The sequence below is a fragment of the Rhinatrema bivittatum genome, chromosome 6 (assembly GCF_901001135.1).
Source record: "Rhinatrema bivittatum chromosome 6, aRhiBiv1.1, whole genome shotgun sequence".
NCBI classification, from domain to species: Eukaryota; Metazoa; Chordata; class Amphibia; order Gymnophiona; family Rhinatrematidae; genus Rhinatrema; species Rhinatrema bivittatum.
Window position 1 is genome coordinate 13528049 of NC_042620.1, and position 16092 is coordinate 13544140.

Consider the following 16092-nt stretch of genomic DNA (forward strand, 5'->3'; position numbering starts at 1 on the left):
GGTGAGGGGGGGGAATGCAAGGCCTTTCAAACTTGCTGAGTCACTAGTGAGGGGAGAGTCCCATACTGTTCAACCTGCTGTCACTCTGCAGGTCCTCATCGCCCCCTACATCCCTCCTTCTAACCTCCGTTTATTGGGCAAGCTGCTTTTAATCTGTGCCCTCCTCCTCCTCCACCGTCACCGACTCCCGCCTGACTCTCCACCGTGCTGTGCTGCATGCCTGGCGCAGCCTCCCTGAGCTGGCGCGTCCCGGTCCCTCTCTGGCCGTAATAACCTCCCAACACTGACTTTCTCTGATCAGATAGGTGTTGATTTATTTTTTTATTTATTTATTTAAGGTTTTTTTATACCGGCATTCAAGAACTCGTTCTCATCATGTCGGTTTACAGAAAACAGGGGTGCAAAAATATAACCAAAAACATAGATAAACATGGAGAAGAGAAGCAGTTACAATTAACAAGGGTTCATGAACTGGGACTATAAGAAATAAAAGAGATAGATGAGGATAATTATATACAAGTGTACAATGTAAATAAGGGGTCCTCTATAAATACAAGAGAACAAAATAAATATGGAGTCCACTATATACAGCTACTTAGCATAAATAAAATAAATAAAATAAATAAGACCTGGCTCTTCCATCAAGCTTTCCCAGAGAGCTAAAAGCAAGAAGAACAAACATCCAGCCTTGTCTTACAGCAATAAAGTAATGTCCGTTATATGTTCCAAGTTATTTTCTAAGTTGATTTCAGTTGTTTCAAATTAGATTGTACTTTATTATAGATTATCTGTTCATTTTATTCGATATGTTCCATGTAAACCGCCTCCCCGGCGACAGTTATCTCTGTTATTTGTGAACCGGAGTGATATGTATTGTATACAGAAACTTCCGGTATATAAAAACCAAAAATAAATAAATAAATAAATGATCACTATTGCCAAGTAGCCCCACCACTGTTACCATTCTCACCAAATCCTGTGTTCCACTGAGAATTAAATCTAAAATAGCTCCCTCTCTTGTTGGTTCCTGAACCACCTTTAGTGTAATAAATACATTTCCTGAACCCTACACTTTGTCTCGTCTGCATGTCTCAGCTAGACTGTAAGCTCCACGGAGCAGGGACAGCCTGTTATGTGTATCTGTGCAGCACCGCATCCATCCAGCTCGCTGAAGCGCCAGTAAGGCTGCTTTATTGAATCTTTTGAAATTTTATAATTAGCCTAGGATGGATTCTGTTATTGATGAGAACAATTCCATTGAAATCTGCACAGGCCAATGGGAGAAGGATTAAGGGGGATCAGGGGGGTGGACGTCTAGTTCTTAACTGCCCTGAGCTGCGCCTGCATCCAAGGTCCTCCAGAGAGCCGAGCTACAGGCTTCGAGGAGAGGCGCGGACTGCCATGTCGTGTACGTCATCAAGTGGCCATGCAGCAAGATCTATGTTGGTGGAACAGCTGGATCCCCAAGAAAACGCCCGACGGAAGATCAAAACTGCCTGCGCCTTCGTAAAATGGAAGCTCCTGTAGCATCGCGTTGCATCGACCTGAATCATTGCCACGCTCTGCAAACGATCGTGTCCCTTCCCGCCCGCGTGCTGATGATCGGGAGCACAAGTGCATATTTTAATTACGACCCGTCGAGCCTCTCGGACTTCTTGTTAATATAGAAGGGCCTTTGCTTTTTCAGACTTCTTAGATCTTGTCTGAAGAACGTTCTCTGAAGTAACCCGACTGGTTATTAAATCGGACTGCTTGACTGGCGTAGGGTCCTGGGCCATGCTGGTGCCGGGATGAGAAGTCGTACTGCCACTTCTTGGGGGTTCAGTACCCCCTGTATGCAGAATTTCTCAGATTTTTTTTTAGCACAAGCACTGCACTTACTGCTTTTTGCTTTGCAGAAAAACTGACTTTGCAGAAAAACAAAACAAAAAAAAACTTTGCTTTGCAGAAAACCTGATGCCCTGACGTAGCCACCAGCGAAACGTGCGCAGGCTGGCACTTCGGCGATATCTCAGTTTCAATAAATAAATCTGTCCTCTTGGATATGTGCACACGGGCAACCTTTGGGAACTGAGATATCAAACTTGAGAGCGTTTACTGCTCCTAGCAATGAACCGAGGGGGGGTTTCTGACCACTGCTTGGCGTGCTCTGGGTCAGTTCTGGTCTCCTAATATAAAGTGTCACTAAAATTTTGGTGAAAGAATCAGTTCAGGGGGTAAGAACCCAGCGAATTGCTTAATTCTGGTGGAGATTTTTTTTGCTGTTTACCTCTAATCGTTTGTGGGTAGAAGTGTGGCCATGCACTGGGAGGGCCACAGATCGGGCCCCTGCAGATTCAGCTCCTCCCTCTGTGCAGCCAGGGTGGGTGCCCCAGCTCAGCCAGGCAGCGGCAATAACCAGCCCCGGCCAGCTGAGTGGTGAGCCCGCGCTGAGAACGACTCAAACTGCCCGGGTTTGGAGAGGCCAAGCTCAGGAGCCTAGAGATTCACGCGCTGGATAAATCGGGCCACGTAGTGAATTCAGGAGATTAGATTTGCCTCTTACCTGGGGACGTTTTCCTTTTTTATTTTTTTTTTAACATGGGGTTTAGCCGGCTAACTCACCAAACTCGCCCGGCTGAAGCCTGTGAAAGTCCTCCTCCTCCTCCCGGGGAAAGCGGGCGGCTGTTCACCCAGCGAGCAGAGGGGTCACTCCCCAATCCCCAGGCTACATCCCTTTCCCAGCTGCTCTGAAAGCCACAGTAACTCAGGGACCGCTCCTCGCTCACCCACCCGTCCCATGAAGGAGGTCGCTAGGGTAAGCTGCTCACCGCTGAAGACCGTGGGCTGGGCAGAGGAGTGGCCCTCCGGGTAGCGCTCTCGAGCCTTCTTCACCTGCCGCTTGTAGAACAGATAGCCCAGCCTGGTGCGGGTGTACAGGTTGTACCTGCAGCAAGGGGAGAGAGAAAGACATACGGACTTTAGAACAACAGGAGACGCAAGAACGAACGGCCTGCACCGCAGTCTGCGCCGTGCGTGACCCCCCGCAGGCTCCTCTCCAGCTGCAGCAGTCACAGCTGGAGTTAGGGTTCCGCCTGCTGCGCAGCCTCCCCTCCACCAGGGGTCCTCAGCGAGCCTCGCTCACAAGCTGCGTGAGTTACCTCCTCGCCGATCACATGACGGCTCTGTTCCAGCCCGACCCGTCCCGTCTCCGCTCTCTGACCTGGCCGTGGCCTCCCTTGCCAGGTCCACCTGCCATGCTCCATGCCCTCTTGGACGTTCCTGTCCAGCCTTGTGCCCTATTGGGCCTTCCTGTTTATTGTTGCCTGTTCCATCCACAGTCAATTTGAGTCCCTGTTACAGCTCCCGCCTGCCCTCCAGCTCTCTCCGTATCCAGCTCCCAACCTGTACCTGAATCCCACTTCAACCATGATGTTCTGCAGAAGACAAGTCCTCCTGGCCCATCCTGCGGGAGAGGGGATTGGATAGGCAGAAGATCTGCCCTGCGGCCATGTGCCATTTCTGGGGGGGAGGGGAGGGGGAAGAGAGGTGATCCTTGAATCCAGCCTGAACTGCGACAGCTGTGCATGCATCTGGAGCTGGGAAAGCCTATAGAATATAGTCCTAAATACTGAGCATTAGTACCCCTGCCACAGACCGCTGTGTCATCGCTGGCCAATGATAGGAGAGCCCCCTCCCCACACTGACAGCGCCGGTGTGCGAGTGATGCACACAGTCCTGTCCACTCAGTAAGATTCATCCCCTTCCCATGCTCTGCGGGTCACATCAGATACTTTCGTTAGCACCTTCTATGCAATAACCACCGCCAGCCCTCTCCAGACTGCACAGAAGGAAGACGGAGCTGAGGGAGAGGTTATTACACAGCTGGACTGAAAGAACAGGCGCTTTGTGCAGAGGGCGGGCAGGCAGCTGTCTGCTCTTTGATACAAGATCAAAGCCACTGAGGAGGGAACGCCACAGATCTTCACCGACTGGCAGGAGGAGGGGAGCCTTCAGCCCAGGGAGACCACCCACTCACTCACTCTGAGCCAGAGGAGACAGTGCCCAGGAGACAGTGCCCAGGAGACAGGCACCGGGAGGGCACAGGAGACAGTGCCCAGGGAGTGCACAGGAGACAGGGCCAGGAGACAGGCACCGGGAGGGCACAGGAGACAGGCACCGGGAGGGCACAGGAGACAGGCACCAGGAGACAGGCACCGGGAGGGCACAGGAGACAGGGCCAGGAGACAGGCACCGGGAGGGCACAGGAGACAGGGCCAGGAGACAGGCACCGGGAGGGCACAGGAGACAGTGCCCAGGGAGTGCACAGGAGACAGGGCCAGGAGACAGGCACCGGGAGGGCACAGGAGACAGGCACCGGGAGGGCACAGGAGACAGGCACCAGGAGACAGGCACCGGGAGGGCACAGGAGACAGGGCCAGGAGACAGGCACCGGGAGGGCACAGGAGACAGGCACCAGGAGGGCACAGGAGACAGGCACCGGGAGGGCACAGGAGACAGGGCCAGGAGACAGGCACCGGGAGGGCACAGGAGACAGGCACCAGGAGACAGGCACCGGGAGGGCACAGGAGACAGGCACCGGGAGGGCAGAGGAGACAGGGCCAGGAGACAGGCACTGGGAGGGCACAGGAGACAGGCACCGGGAGGGCACAGGAGACAGGGCCAGGAGACAGGCACCGGGAGGGCACAGGAGACAGGCACCGGGAGGGCACAGGAGACAGGGCCAGGAGACAGGCACCGGGAGGGCACAGGAGACAGGCACCAGGAGGGCACAGGAGACAGGGCCAGGAGGGCACAGGAGACAGGGCCAGGAGACAGGCACCGGGAGTGCCCAGGAGACAGGCACCAGGAGGGCACAGGAGACAGGCACCGGGAGGGCACAGGAGACAGGGCCAGGAGACAGGCACCAGGAGGGCACAGGAGACAGGGCCAGGAGACAGGCACCGGGAGTGCCCAGGAGACAGGCACCAGGAGGGCACAGGAGACAGGCACCGGGAGGGCACAGGAGACAGGCACCAGGAGACAGGCACCAGGAGGGCACAGGAGACAGGGCCAGGAGACAGGCACCAGGAGGGCACAGGAGACAGGGCCAGGAGACAGGCACCAGGAGTGCCCAGGAGACAGGGCCAGGAGGGCACAGGAGACAGTGCCCAGGAGACAGGCACTGGGAGTGCCCAGGAGACAGGGCCAGGAGGGCACAGGAGACAGGCGCTGGGAGGGCACAGGAGACAGGGCCAGGAGGGCACAGGAGACAGGGCCAGGAGGGCACAGGAGACAGGGGAGCCTTGAGCCAAGGAGACCACCCACTCACTCACTCTGAGCCAGAGGAGACAGTGCCCAGGAGAGCGAGGAGGGAGAGCAGGAGAGACGCTGAGAGAAGTGATCTCAGAGAAATAACATTTTCTGGGTCACTGTACTTCAGAAACTCCTGAATCAAGTTATGGAGCAGATTCCCGAGCCTGAGGGTCGGATGATTACTGCTCTGATTTCACATTTTAAAGCAGTTTATTGCCTGATCTTTTTGCCGTCCTCCCTATAGTGGGCCGGGGTGGCCCTGGGAAGATGGTTGAGAGTTTTGGTAAAGACATGGGGGGGGGAGTGTGGGAGGAGCTGGTGTTGGTTAAAGAATGACCATTTATATAATCATTTACCCAGAATGATAGAAAAGCAGAGAAGAAGAATGTGACTGGCCAAACTGGAGCAAGCGCTCCTTATCTGCCAGCATTTACTGTTTGCTTCTTACAGGCCTCCTGGTTAATGCAACACCCAGACCCCACCTCGTCTCACCACCAAGCCAGACGGCCAGCAATGCAACCTCCGGCCACTCTGTGCTCCTCGCTCGCAATCTTATAACCACAGGCGCTCCAGCCTGATGCAGCCGCAGCACCTCCTTCTCCCTCCCGCGCTCGGTGTCTATAACCACGGGCAGGCGCTCGTGCAGCCGCAGCACCTCCTTCTCCCTCCCGCGCTCGGTGTCTATAACCACGGGCAGGCGCTCGTGCAGCCGCAGCACCTCCTTCTCCCTCCCGCGCTCGGTGTCTATAACCACGGGCGCTCCAGCCTGATGCAGCCGCAGCACCTCCTTCTCCCTCCCGCGCTCGGTGTCTATAACCACGGGCAGGCGCTTGTGCAGCCGCAGCACCTCCTTCTCCCTCCCGCGCTCGGTGTCTATAACCACGGGCAGGCGCTCGTGCAGCCGCAGCACCTCCTTCTCCCTCCCGCGCTCGGTGTCTATAACCACGGGCAGGCGCTCGTGCAGCCGCAGCACCTCCTTCTCCCTCCCGCGCTCGGTGTCTATAACCACGGGCGCTCCAGCCTGATGCAGCCGCAGCACCTCCTTCTCCCTCCCGCGCTCGGTGTCTATAACCACGGGCAGGCGCTTGTGCAGCCGCAGCACCTCCTTCTCCCTCCCGCGCTCGGTGTCTATAACCACGGGCAGGCGCTCGTGCGGCCGCAGCACCTCCTTCTCCCTCCCGCGCTCGGTGTCTATAACCACGGGCAGGCGCTCGTGCAGCCGCAGCACCTCCTTCTCCCTCCCGCGCTCGGTGTCTATAACCACGGGCAGGCGCTCGTGCAGCCGCAGCACCTCCTTCTCCCTCCCGCGCTCGGTGTCTATAACCACGGGCAGGCGCTCGTGCAGCCGCAGCACCTCCTTCTCCCTCCCGCGCTCGGTGTCTATAACCACGGGCAGGCGCTCGTGCAGCCGCAGCACCTCCTTCTCCCTCCCGCACTCGGTGTCTGGCCCAAGCTTCAGGTCACAGTTCTGGTTGCCACTCCCTCAGCTGGTGGCCATCCCAGACAGACAGACAGACACCCCGCTCTCAGTAAAGGCGGCTTTTCTCCAGCTTCCTTCACATCCTGACCCCCTCATCCTGCAATTCCTTTTCCATGGAAAATGTCACTTTGCTCCACATCATCCCCCCCATTCCTTCTCTCCTCCAGCGAACACAAAGTCTCTCTTTGTAAGGTCTGTGCCACGGGCCCTGCATCGGTTCCTTATCTCTCCCCTGAGCCACTTCCAGCCTTTAGATGGCCTTGCAAAGGTCCCCACGACCTCTAGAAGCCCATGCTGTGCTCAAGATGGGGTCTCGGTAGTGACCTGCACAGATAGCAAGCCCTGCCGTCCGGCCGATGCAATAAAGTGCGCTCAGCTTAGCCAGCGACTGGACCCAGCTTTGGGAGGTGCGAGACCAGCACCCGACGCAACAAGGGGGATCTGCGCCTACGAAACGTGCATCCAGACAGACGCAGAGCTAACAGCGCTCATCGCATGTAAATGCCACGCACGTCGGGCTGTCAGCTACAACCCCCACTGCAAAACCATCGCCGTGCGCCCGACGCGCGCTTTTTAACACGGCAAAGTTAACACGAGCCCTGGAGCTGGCGTCATGTCTGGCCAGATGTCAAGGATTCAACTAAAATCAAAAAAATACTACTTTTCCACGCTTCCTCCTACTTAGTATCATCTCGACGCTAAGCTCTGCTCCTCGCCACGGCTACAAATTATTTAAAAAAAAAAAAAAGAAAAGCTTAATGAAAATTACAATGTTTTCGGGGCACGATACACACGCTGCAGGCCGTGCCAGTAAATTGGACGCGCGTGCTGAGCATCCGGTTTCTTAACCCGTGCACAGCCGCGTCTCCCGGGCGCCCGATGCTTTTCGGCGCTAGGGACGCACACTTTATCCCCAGCGCGTCCCTTTTAGCGTGGCAGCTCATTACTTAGCGCATCACACGCCCGGCGGGCATTGAAAAGGCGGGCGCCCAGTTTGGCGACACGTTTTTACGCGCGCGATAGTGCGGCGGCCCCTGTGAGTCTTCCCTGACGCTACCTAACGGTCAGCTGAGAGGTTTCTCTGTGAACAATGTCCACTTCACAAAGGGAAGAGAGGTCATGAAACTGTGAATGGAAGTGGCTGGGGGTTCCCTTAATAACCCGGCGATTCACACATATTTTAAACTTTTCTGCACAGAAGTTAATTTTCCAAACCCTTATTTCCAGATTTCACCCCTTCCAGTGTCTTCACTGCTATAGAAGTTTAATATCTGCAAACAATCAGACTTATCCCTCGAGATCCCCAGCGATATCCCTGGTGGCAGCAGCCCCAGCTGCCTCCCTCACGCGTGCGCCGCTCCCCAGCTGCCTCCCTCACGCGTGTGCCAGTCCCCAGCAGCTTCCCTCACACGTGCGCCAGTCCCCAGCAGCCTCCCTCACGCGTGTGCCAGTCCCCAGCTGCCTCCCTCACGCGTGCGCCGCTCCCCAGCAGCCCCAGCTGCCTCCCTCACGTGTGCGCCGCTCCCCAGCAGCCCCAGCTGCCTCCCTCACACGTGTGCCAGTCCCCAGCAGCTTCCCTCACGCGTGCGCCAGTCCCCAGCAGCCCCAGCTGCCTCCCTCACGCGTGTGCCAGTCCCCAGCTGCCTCCCTCACGCGTGCGCCGCTCCCCAGCAGCCCCAGCTGCCTCCCTCACGCGTGCGCCGCTCCCCAGCTGCCTCCCTCACGCGTGCGCCGCTCCCCAGCAGCCCCAGCTGCCTCCCTCACACGTGTGCCGCTCCCCCGCAGCCCCAGCTGCCTCCCTCGCGCGTGCGCCAGTCCCCAGCTGCCTCCCTCCCGCGTGCGCAGCTCCCCGGCGGCAGCAGCCGCCCCAGCTGGCACCTCTTAACTGCCTTCCACTGATTCTAGTCCCTTTTCTCTGCAGAGACTTTCCCAAAGGAGCCAAACCGACTGCACAAATGTGCATGAACTGCCCCCAGCCCTTTGCCATCACATCTACCCAACAGCCTTTGCAACAGGAAACCCAACGAAACTTAAGATGGTGATTTAGAGGGAATCCAGATCAGGACTCCCAAGGGATGTTTGCTGGCCTCTTACTAGCAAATCAAAAATACAGAGTTTAAAAACTAAAAGCTGATTCCAGGTAAGCCAACAGGATTCTGACATCTCAGACGATCATCGTTGAGGGTAATTCTCCTTTAATTCCTGCCGCGAGCCTCGGGCTGTTGGGGACGCGGTGTGAACAGAACAAATAATTCGATTTTCCTCTGATTACATTGGAAGAAGCAGGAAGGCACTTGTCATCTTGTGAAATTGTTTTCCCATGACTTGCCTTCTGCCAGGTGCTTCCCGTGGCCTCGCACAGAACGAGGGTTCCCAGAGACGGGAGAGGGAACGATGCCCCCTGACAGCAGGGGCCAAGGGCTCCTGCCAGTCTACACCCCCGGCTCCCGGGAAGAAAGAACCCCAAGAGGAAGGTGGGGGCAGGGGGCAGGCTGTGGCCCCGTTTCCCAGAATTCCATGGGAACCGCTCCTCTCCCCTCCCTGCCTCCGCTGACTCCAGCCACCTTACGTAGCAGAGCTGGGGGGGGGGGGCGCAGGCTACGCACGCGGCGACGGGTGCACAAGGTGGCACCGGGGGGGGGGAACCTGCCCTGGCGCAGCAGGATTGCCAATGCCCCGTGCTTCTTAGCATTCGGGCGGCCTCCACGGAGCGGCGCTTCCAGTCCCGTGCAGCAGTGGGGCCTCCAGGAAGGTCGGGGGAACCCCAAACTTTAATGAGCAAGGGGCGGGGGGTTGCATTTTAACATGGAAGGGGCCTAAAATGTCTAGAGAGAGAGCGAGGGACAGCGTGTTAGAGGCTGGGAGGGGGAGGGGCCAGGGAGAGAAATTCCCTGTGCTCCTCGCCCCCCTCCCTTTATTAATCCACACTCGGATTGCGCTGTTTTTCGTTTCATTTTATGCACCCTGGGTTTTTTTATGCACTAACGGGTTAATTTTTAAAAGCGTTGCTTGCGCAGTAACGACCACACACGTGCATATGAGGGCCACGTGCGGGCGACGCAAACTTTAAGACACCATGAAGTACACGCGTGGATACCCATGCACACGTCAGGAATGGGGGGGGGGGGGGTTAAACTTACGCCCGTAACTCTGAATTTTAAGAAAGCCGCCCATGGCGCGCGTGCCCGTGCTCTCCGTGTAGCTTTGCTGCAGGGCGGGGGATCTCCAGTTTCAGGGCTCTCAGGGCAGAGTGAACCTTCAGGGTCAAGTGGGGGGCCCTGAAGACCTCGATATCAGCCGGACAAACTGGTGCGCTACTCGGGAAAGCCGGTTATCCCCCTCGCACGAGCATATGCGCGTGAAAGCCGCCAAAGCCCCAGCGGAAATACGGGCGGGACGTTTCCTCGCGCTCCCTCTTAACGCTATGCGCGGCAGGGGGATTTTTAAATGATACGCGCGTACTTGCACGCACGATATAAAATCGCAGTGAATCTCCGCTCGCGGGCAGATTTGTAACATTTATGGGTGCACACGCCTTCCTTTTAAAATTGACCTTTCAATGAAATTGCCTGCACGTTAAAGAGGATTTTATGTGCTCTAAAAAAAAAAAAAAAAAAGTATTGTGTGCAAAAATGAATTCAAACAAAACCCAAACTTATGGAACCAACATTTTTCAGCTGCAAAGCCTTCATTCACACCAATCTCAGGGCACCCAGAAGTGGAAACGTTCCCAGGTCTGGCCCTGTGCGGGCACCACCGCTCCCAGAGTGGCAGCAGATTGCTCCGTTTTCGTGCCCCTACGGCAGACGCGCACCGCACTCCCAGTCCGAAAGCTGCGGTCACATTAATATGCGCTCATGCAATCTGAGAGCTGGCTGCAGATTTTGTAAGCTATTGAATAAGAACATAAGACTTGCCAAACGGGGTCAGACCGAGAGTCCATCGGGCGTAGTATCCCGTGTCCAGCAGTGGCCAATCCAGGTCACAGGTACCTGGCAGGATCCCAAGAGGTGGAGAGAGTCCAAGCTGCTTATCCCAGGGATAAGACAGGGATTTCTGCGACTCCACCTTAATAAAGATTTATGGACTTTTCCTCCAGGAACTTGGCCAAACAGCTACACTAACAGCTTTCACCACATCCTCCTCACACTTCTGGCCTGCTTTACAATAACTGTTACACTTGGGGGCTGCGCTTTTCATGCTGTTGCAATTGCCATGCCACACACAGCAGGAAGCAGCCCCCAGTGGGCCGGCGGCGCTGTCACGCGGGCTACTGTGTTCGGTGCACTTTTGCTGCTCAACCAGAACAACTGGAAAGGAGGAGCTGTTAATCGAGACAGGGCAGATCTCACGCATCCACGGCAGAGGCCTGACGTGCGGCAGCTCAAGGCTTGGAGCAGGCGGCGGGCTCCTGTTGTACAGCAGTATTTATTTATTTATTTAAATCTTTTCTATACCGTCATTAAGAAGGGATCCGTCACAACGGTTTACAATAGGGCACATAAAATAAGGATGCTAAGATCTATTAATTTACACACGTGCCGTAATTTTGATTCGGTACATAGTTTTCTAAATGAAATACTTGATTTGTGATACAATACTGTCCAGGAGTTATCAGTTTAAAAACAATTCTAACTTTATAAGTGTCAACTTTACTTCTGGTGAAGAACGAGAAGGTAGAGTAGAAACAGCCAGAAATATGGCTACACACTTTATTTGTAAATTTCCTTCCACCACGTCTTGCTCTAGCTCAGGGTCCAGCATCCCCTGGGATCTCCTCTTAGGGAGGGAAGGTATGCACCGGGAAGAACAGCATCTAAATTACATGCACGCTACCACCAGGGACCCAACGGGCGGCACTCGGTCGGATTTTCAGAAGATCCACAATCAATATGCATAAAATAAATTTGCATAAATAGGTGACCCCCCCCCCCCCCCCGAATATGCAACCTGGTGTCTGAGCAATTGATCTAAGGGTAGACCAGGGGCGACCAGGTGACTGTTCCTGAAAAGCGAACACGGGATTTGTTCCCTGAACTGCCTGTGGGGACCAGTAAGCAGGGCGCAAGGTGCCCACCTCCAGTCGCAGTAACATACTGGAACCGGCGCAGCAGCTGCCACCCTGCGGTACCGCGTGGAGGAGCGCGCCATTCACCCTGTCCTCCCCTCATCCCGGGTGACCGCACCAGCACCACAAGCAAGCAGGTTAGAAAGTGTAAACTGGCCGAGCGATACAGGAGCGAGGATGAGGAGTGGCCTGCCCCAGGGATCGCTCCTGGGGCCGGCTCCGAGCGAATGGTAGGGAAGACGTCTCTTTCTGCAGACGACACGGGAAAAAAACCGGGTAACCCAAATCCTACGATTCATACCTTTCCTGTCTCTTGCTCATATTTCTGCTATTAACTTTCAGAATGCACTTTGTAAGATATTTGCAAAGTTGAATTATGTTATTCTTTTAAAAAAAATGTTTATTACAAACATTGAAGAGCAGTCCGAGGCTTTGAGTGGAATTAATTTGTACCTACAGCTTAGCATGAGTTCCTGGCTCTCAGAAAATGCATCCAAACTTTTAGTCAGAGCCCCTGCAGAGAAAATAAGGGATTCTGCGCCGAGAGGAGACTCCTGAGAATCCAAACACACCGTGACACGATCCGGTTGCATAACCTGTGGCATGCCGGAGGTGGAGGAGGGGAATGTTTCTGAGACTTGTGACCAATCTGCACACACACACACACACATCGGATTTTCAGAAAAGTGCACGTGTAACCCCCATGCAGCATGGAGTTACGCGCCTACACCAAGATTAAAGCACAGTTTGGGCCGGTACCTTAGTCACTGCTCCCTCTCAGGTGCCCGGGAGACCGCCCAGCACGCTCCAGCCATCCGAAGGTCTGGAGGAGCTGCTGACCCTGTGGGCTGGCTGAAGTGCACCTGTGTCAGCGGACCCTCCACCCCGGAGAGGGAAGGGAACCCACGATTACTCCTTGTGTTCGGGACTTTAAAGTCTACGCATCGATTTGCCATTGGCACCCTACTGAAAATGCATCTTTTAGGTAAATTATTTGGAATTAGTGACTTATTATCCAAACCTTGTATCATGGACATCTTCTTAATTTCTGGAATAAGAATTGAATGAAGGCGAATGTTCTTGTTTAAGGAATCAGTCATTTAAGTCAAAATTCTTTATGCTGGAAGCAAGAGACGGAAGCTGCAGATTTAGGGGCTAAATTCTGAAGGACTGACATGGGCTCTTCAGGAGCTGCCGACCACGTGGCTCCCTTGAATCACGAGGAACATCCTGGGTCCAGGGTCCCCAGAAAGATGACGACCCGGGCAGAAGTGGCCAAGCTCTGCCGAGATCATGGGAGGGGGAGGGGGGGGGAACGTCTGTGATGTTATTCTGGGGACTTGCATGTCCGGGATAGGCCCTGATGCCGTCATCCTAAACCTCCGGATGGATGGGGCCAGAATGGAAGAGAGTAAGAAATCATTTTCCCCTCTTTTGTTGCAGGCACTTGGCAGCTGAAGTGAAAAAGGAGATTTGCAAACAATGAAAAATGACAGCAGCAGGGGTCCTTGCTTTCAAGAGCCACCACCGTCCACCCTGAGCAGCTTTTCAACACCACCAAGGCTTTTATCAACTTTCGCAGCCCACACGTCAAAAGAAGGTGAAGAAAAAGCAGATGAGACGACAGCTCAGGCCTTGACTGAAAATCAGTACTGGAAGGAGCATGAGAAACCAAGTCACTCATCGCGTCCTAACGTGGCCGTTATTTTCTTCTGCTATAATTGTAAGATTTTATTTTGCTTAATAGCCATCACCTTGAACTTCTATTAGGCGATTAATTCAATTCAAATAAATAAATAGAGATTGCCAGGAGACAGTAAAGGGGGCTCAGCTCCAACGCTTCCGTAGACGTTGCAGTCTTCCAGATTATTCGCGGGAACATTCGGAAGCAGATTATTCCAGATTATTCGCGGGAACATTCGGAAGCAGATTCTTCATAAGGTTGTGTTCTCAATTAGAGTTCAAAGAGCATTCAGATGGTTACGGTCCATTCCAGCGGTTATCAAGAAACTGGAAGGAGTGATGCAGCAAAGCCTCTGAGATACTCCAGAGATAGTCAAACAATGGAAGGAAAACCTAATTCAGCTCTCGCCACAAAGGAAGAAGAAATAGTAAAGCAGATCTGAGTTTTACTTTCGGGCAGCAAAACCTTTTCAAAACACAGAGGTCAGCACTTAACCGAAGACGAGCTGCCTACTGCTCTCAATGCAATTACGGAAGTAGCTAGGAACGTCTCCGGTCCTGAGGCAGCGGCCGCACCACATAAAGGACTTCATTAGGTGGTGAGCAGAGAACGGGCCTCCTCTCTCCTGGTGGACGCCACGGCTCAGGCAGGCTGGATTCGGGTATTCGCCCCGGCAGGAGCAGCACGGGGCGCAGGGACTTCTGCCTCCACCGTCCCCCCTTGGGTTGAGCCTGCAGGTTCTAGCAGCCAGCAGGACTTTTCTGGAAAAGTACATAGCAGGCGGAAAGCAAACAAGGTTGGGGCAAGCAGGGAACAAGCAAAGCAACAGCGGAAGTCAGTCCAAGGGAGGCTGAAAAGGAAGCAAGATAAAGCAGGACAGGGAAACAAGGCTGGGCAAGGCTGGAACAGGTAAGAGACAGGCAGCAACAAGGTAAAATACAGGCTAAACAGTTAACAGGGGTGTAAGGCAGGGTCTAGGCAGGCCTAGACAAGACAAGGGACACTGAAACAGGATAGGCCCCTGGGAGGCCCAGGCAGGAACTGGACAGCCGATGGGAGAACCACAGGGAACAGGAAACAGACAAGCACAGAGCACAGGACCAAACAGAATAAGACAAGAAGGCCAAAACAGGCCACAGTGGGATCACAGACAAGGCAGAGAGATATACAGATGGGCTAGGCCACTTGGAGACCTAGACCCACAGGTCTCAGAGGAAGGCCCAGACACAAAATAGGATCCAAGGAACAGGATCCAAGGAATACACAGACCCAGGCAACAGGAACCAAAGCCGAAACAGTATATACACAAGAGAAGGCAAGGCCGGCAACGGACAAGGAACTAGGGAAACAAGCAAGCAGGGACAAGACAGGAGGGCCTAGAGAGGCCACACTGGAAACAAAGTAATGCAAGAAGGACTCTAAGGCCATACACAAACACAGCAAGGCAAGAAGGCTGCGGATGCCACCCAGGACCAAGTATAAACACAAGGTTGGCCAAAGCAAAGAGCCCAGGTGACTCAATGAGAAGTCCTCGAGTTGTGGGAAAGGCGGGGTTACATAGGGCTGGCCTTGCTGCATCATGGAGTCATCAAGAACGTGGCTAGAGCAGGAAAGAGAATGGCTCAGTGAGGACCTCTGCTGGCGGAGAGGGGAAGGCACTGGCAGCCTAGCGGCCAGGATCGGTACAGTGCAAGGGCTACTGTAACACTTGACTGTTGACCAGGATTTCTCCAAGGACCCCAAGCTGTCCGCCAACAGCAGCGTCTTGTGAACAGGACTGGAAGCTGCTTGGCTCAGTCAAGACGAATGTATTTATTTAAAGAGTTTATATTTCCAAGACATTCAGATCAGAGCACAAAGGTTACATAAATATTTTAGAACAAGACAAGACAAGACTGAGGAACTGCACTGAATAAAAGATGACGTTCAGAATTCAAGATGCTCCCTGGCCTAAAGGTTAAGAAGCAATCATTGCCCCAAAGGCCTGTGAGGAAAATAAAGTTTTCACTGCTTTTTTTTTTTTTTTTTTTTTTTAAGGAAGCAACGCTATCGAAACGTCTTATATTTTCTGGAAGTGAGTTCCACAAGGAAGGGCCAAGCTACAGAAAAAGCACAGGGTCACAACGCGAAATGAGGGACTCTCAAGCAGGCGGGAGGGAGCAGAAGCAGGAACACAAGAGGCGATGAATGAATCGAGGGGACAGAATTGGCCATCTTGCATTTAATGTGCCACTCCCGGAGCAGCCAAGACAGGGAGCTGAGAACCAGGATGATGGGCTTGTGGAAAAGAGGGCCGACTAAGCCCCTAGCAGCACAGCTCAGAGAAGGATGGCAGGCAACTTGAGAAGAAGGAGGGAGTTGTAATAGTCAAGGCTGGTAGGACAGATCGAAAGTCCTGAACCGGAAGCAAACAGTTCAATCTTCTCAGCATCTTAAGACTGAAAAAAAAAAAGATGCTGTCCATTGCTTGCACCTGTAACTTCAAGGATAGAATGGCATCAAGAATGATCCCTATGTTACGGACAGACGCCGAAACTGGTATTGCACGACTCTCAGCATCAAAGC

The 16092-nt window shown here is 54.0% G+C and overlaps 1 protein-coding gene across 2 annotated transcripts in view; it reads right to left on the reverse strand.

Moving 5' to 3' along the window:
- The window catches only part of PNKD (PNKD metallo-beta-lactamase domain containing), a 114305-nt gene that overhangs the window by 64455 nt on the left and 33758 nt on the right, over positions 1-16092 (reverse strand). For both annotated transcript variants that reach the window (XM_029605088.1, XM_029605089.1), the window contains exon 2: positions 2811-2926. In XM_029605088.1, coding sequence (XP_029460948.1) covers positions 2811-2926 — 116 coding nt within the window. The remainder of the gene's footprint in view (positions 1-2810; positions 2927-16092) is intronic.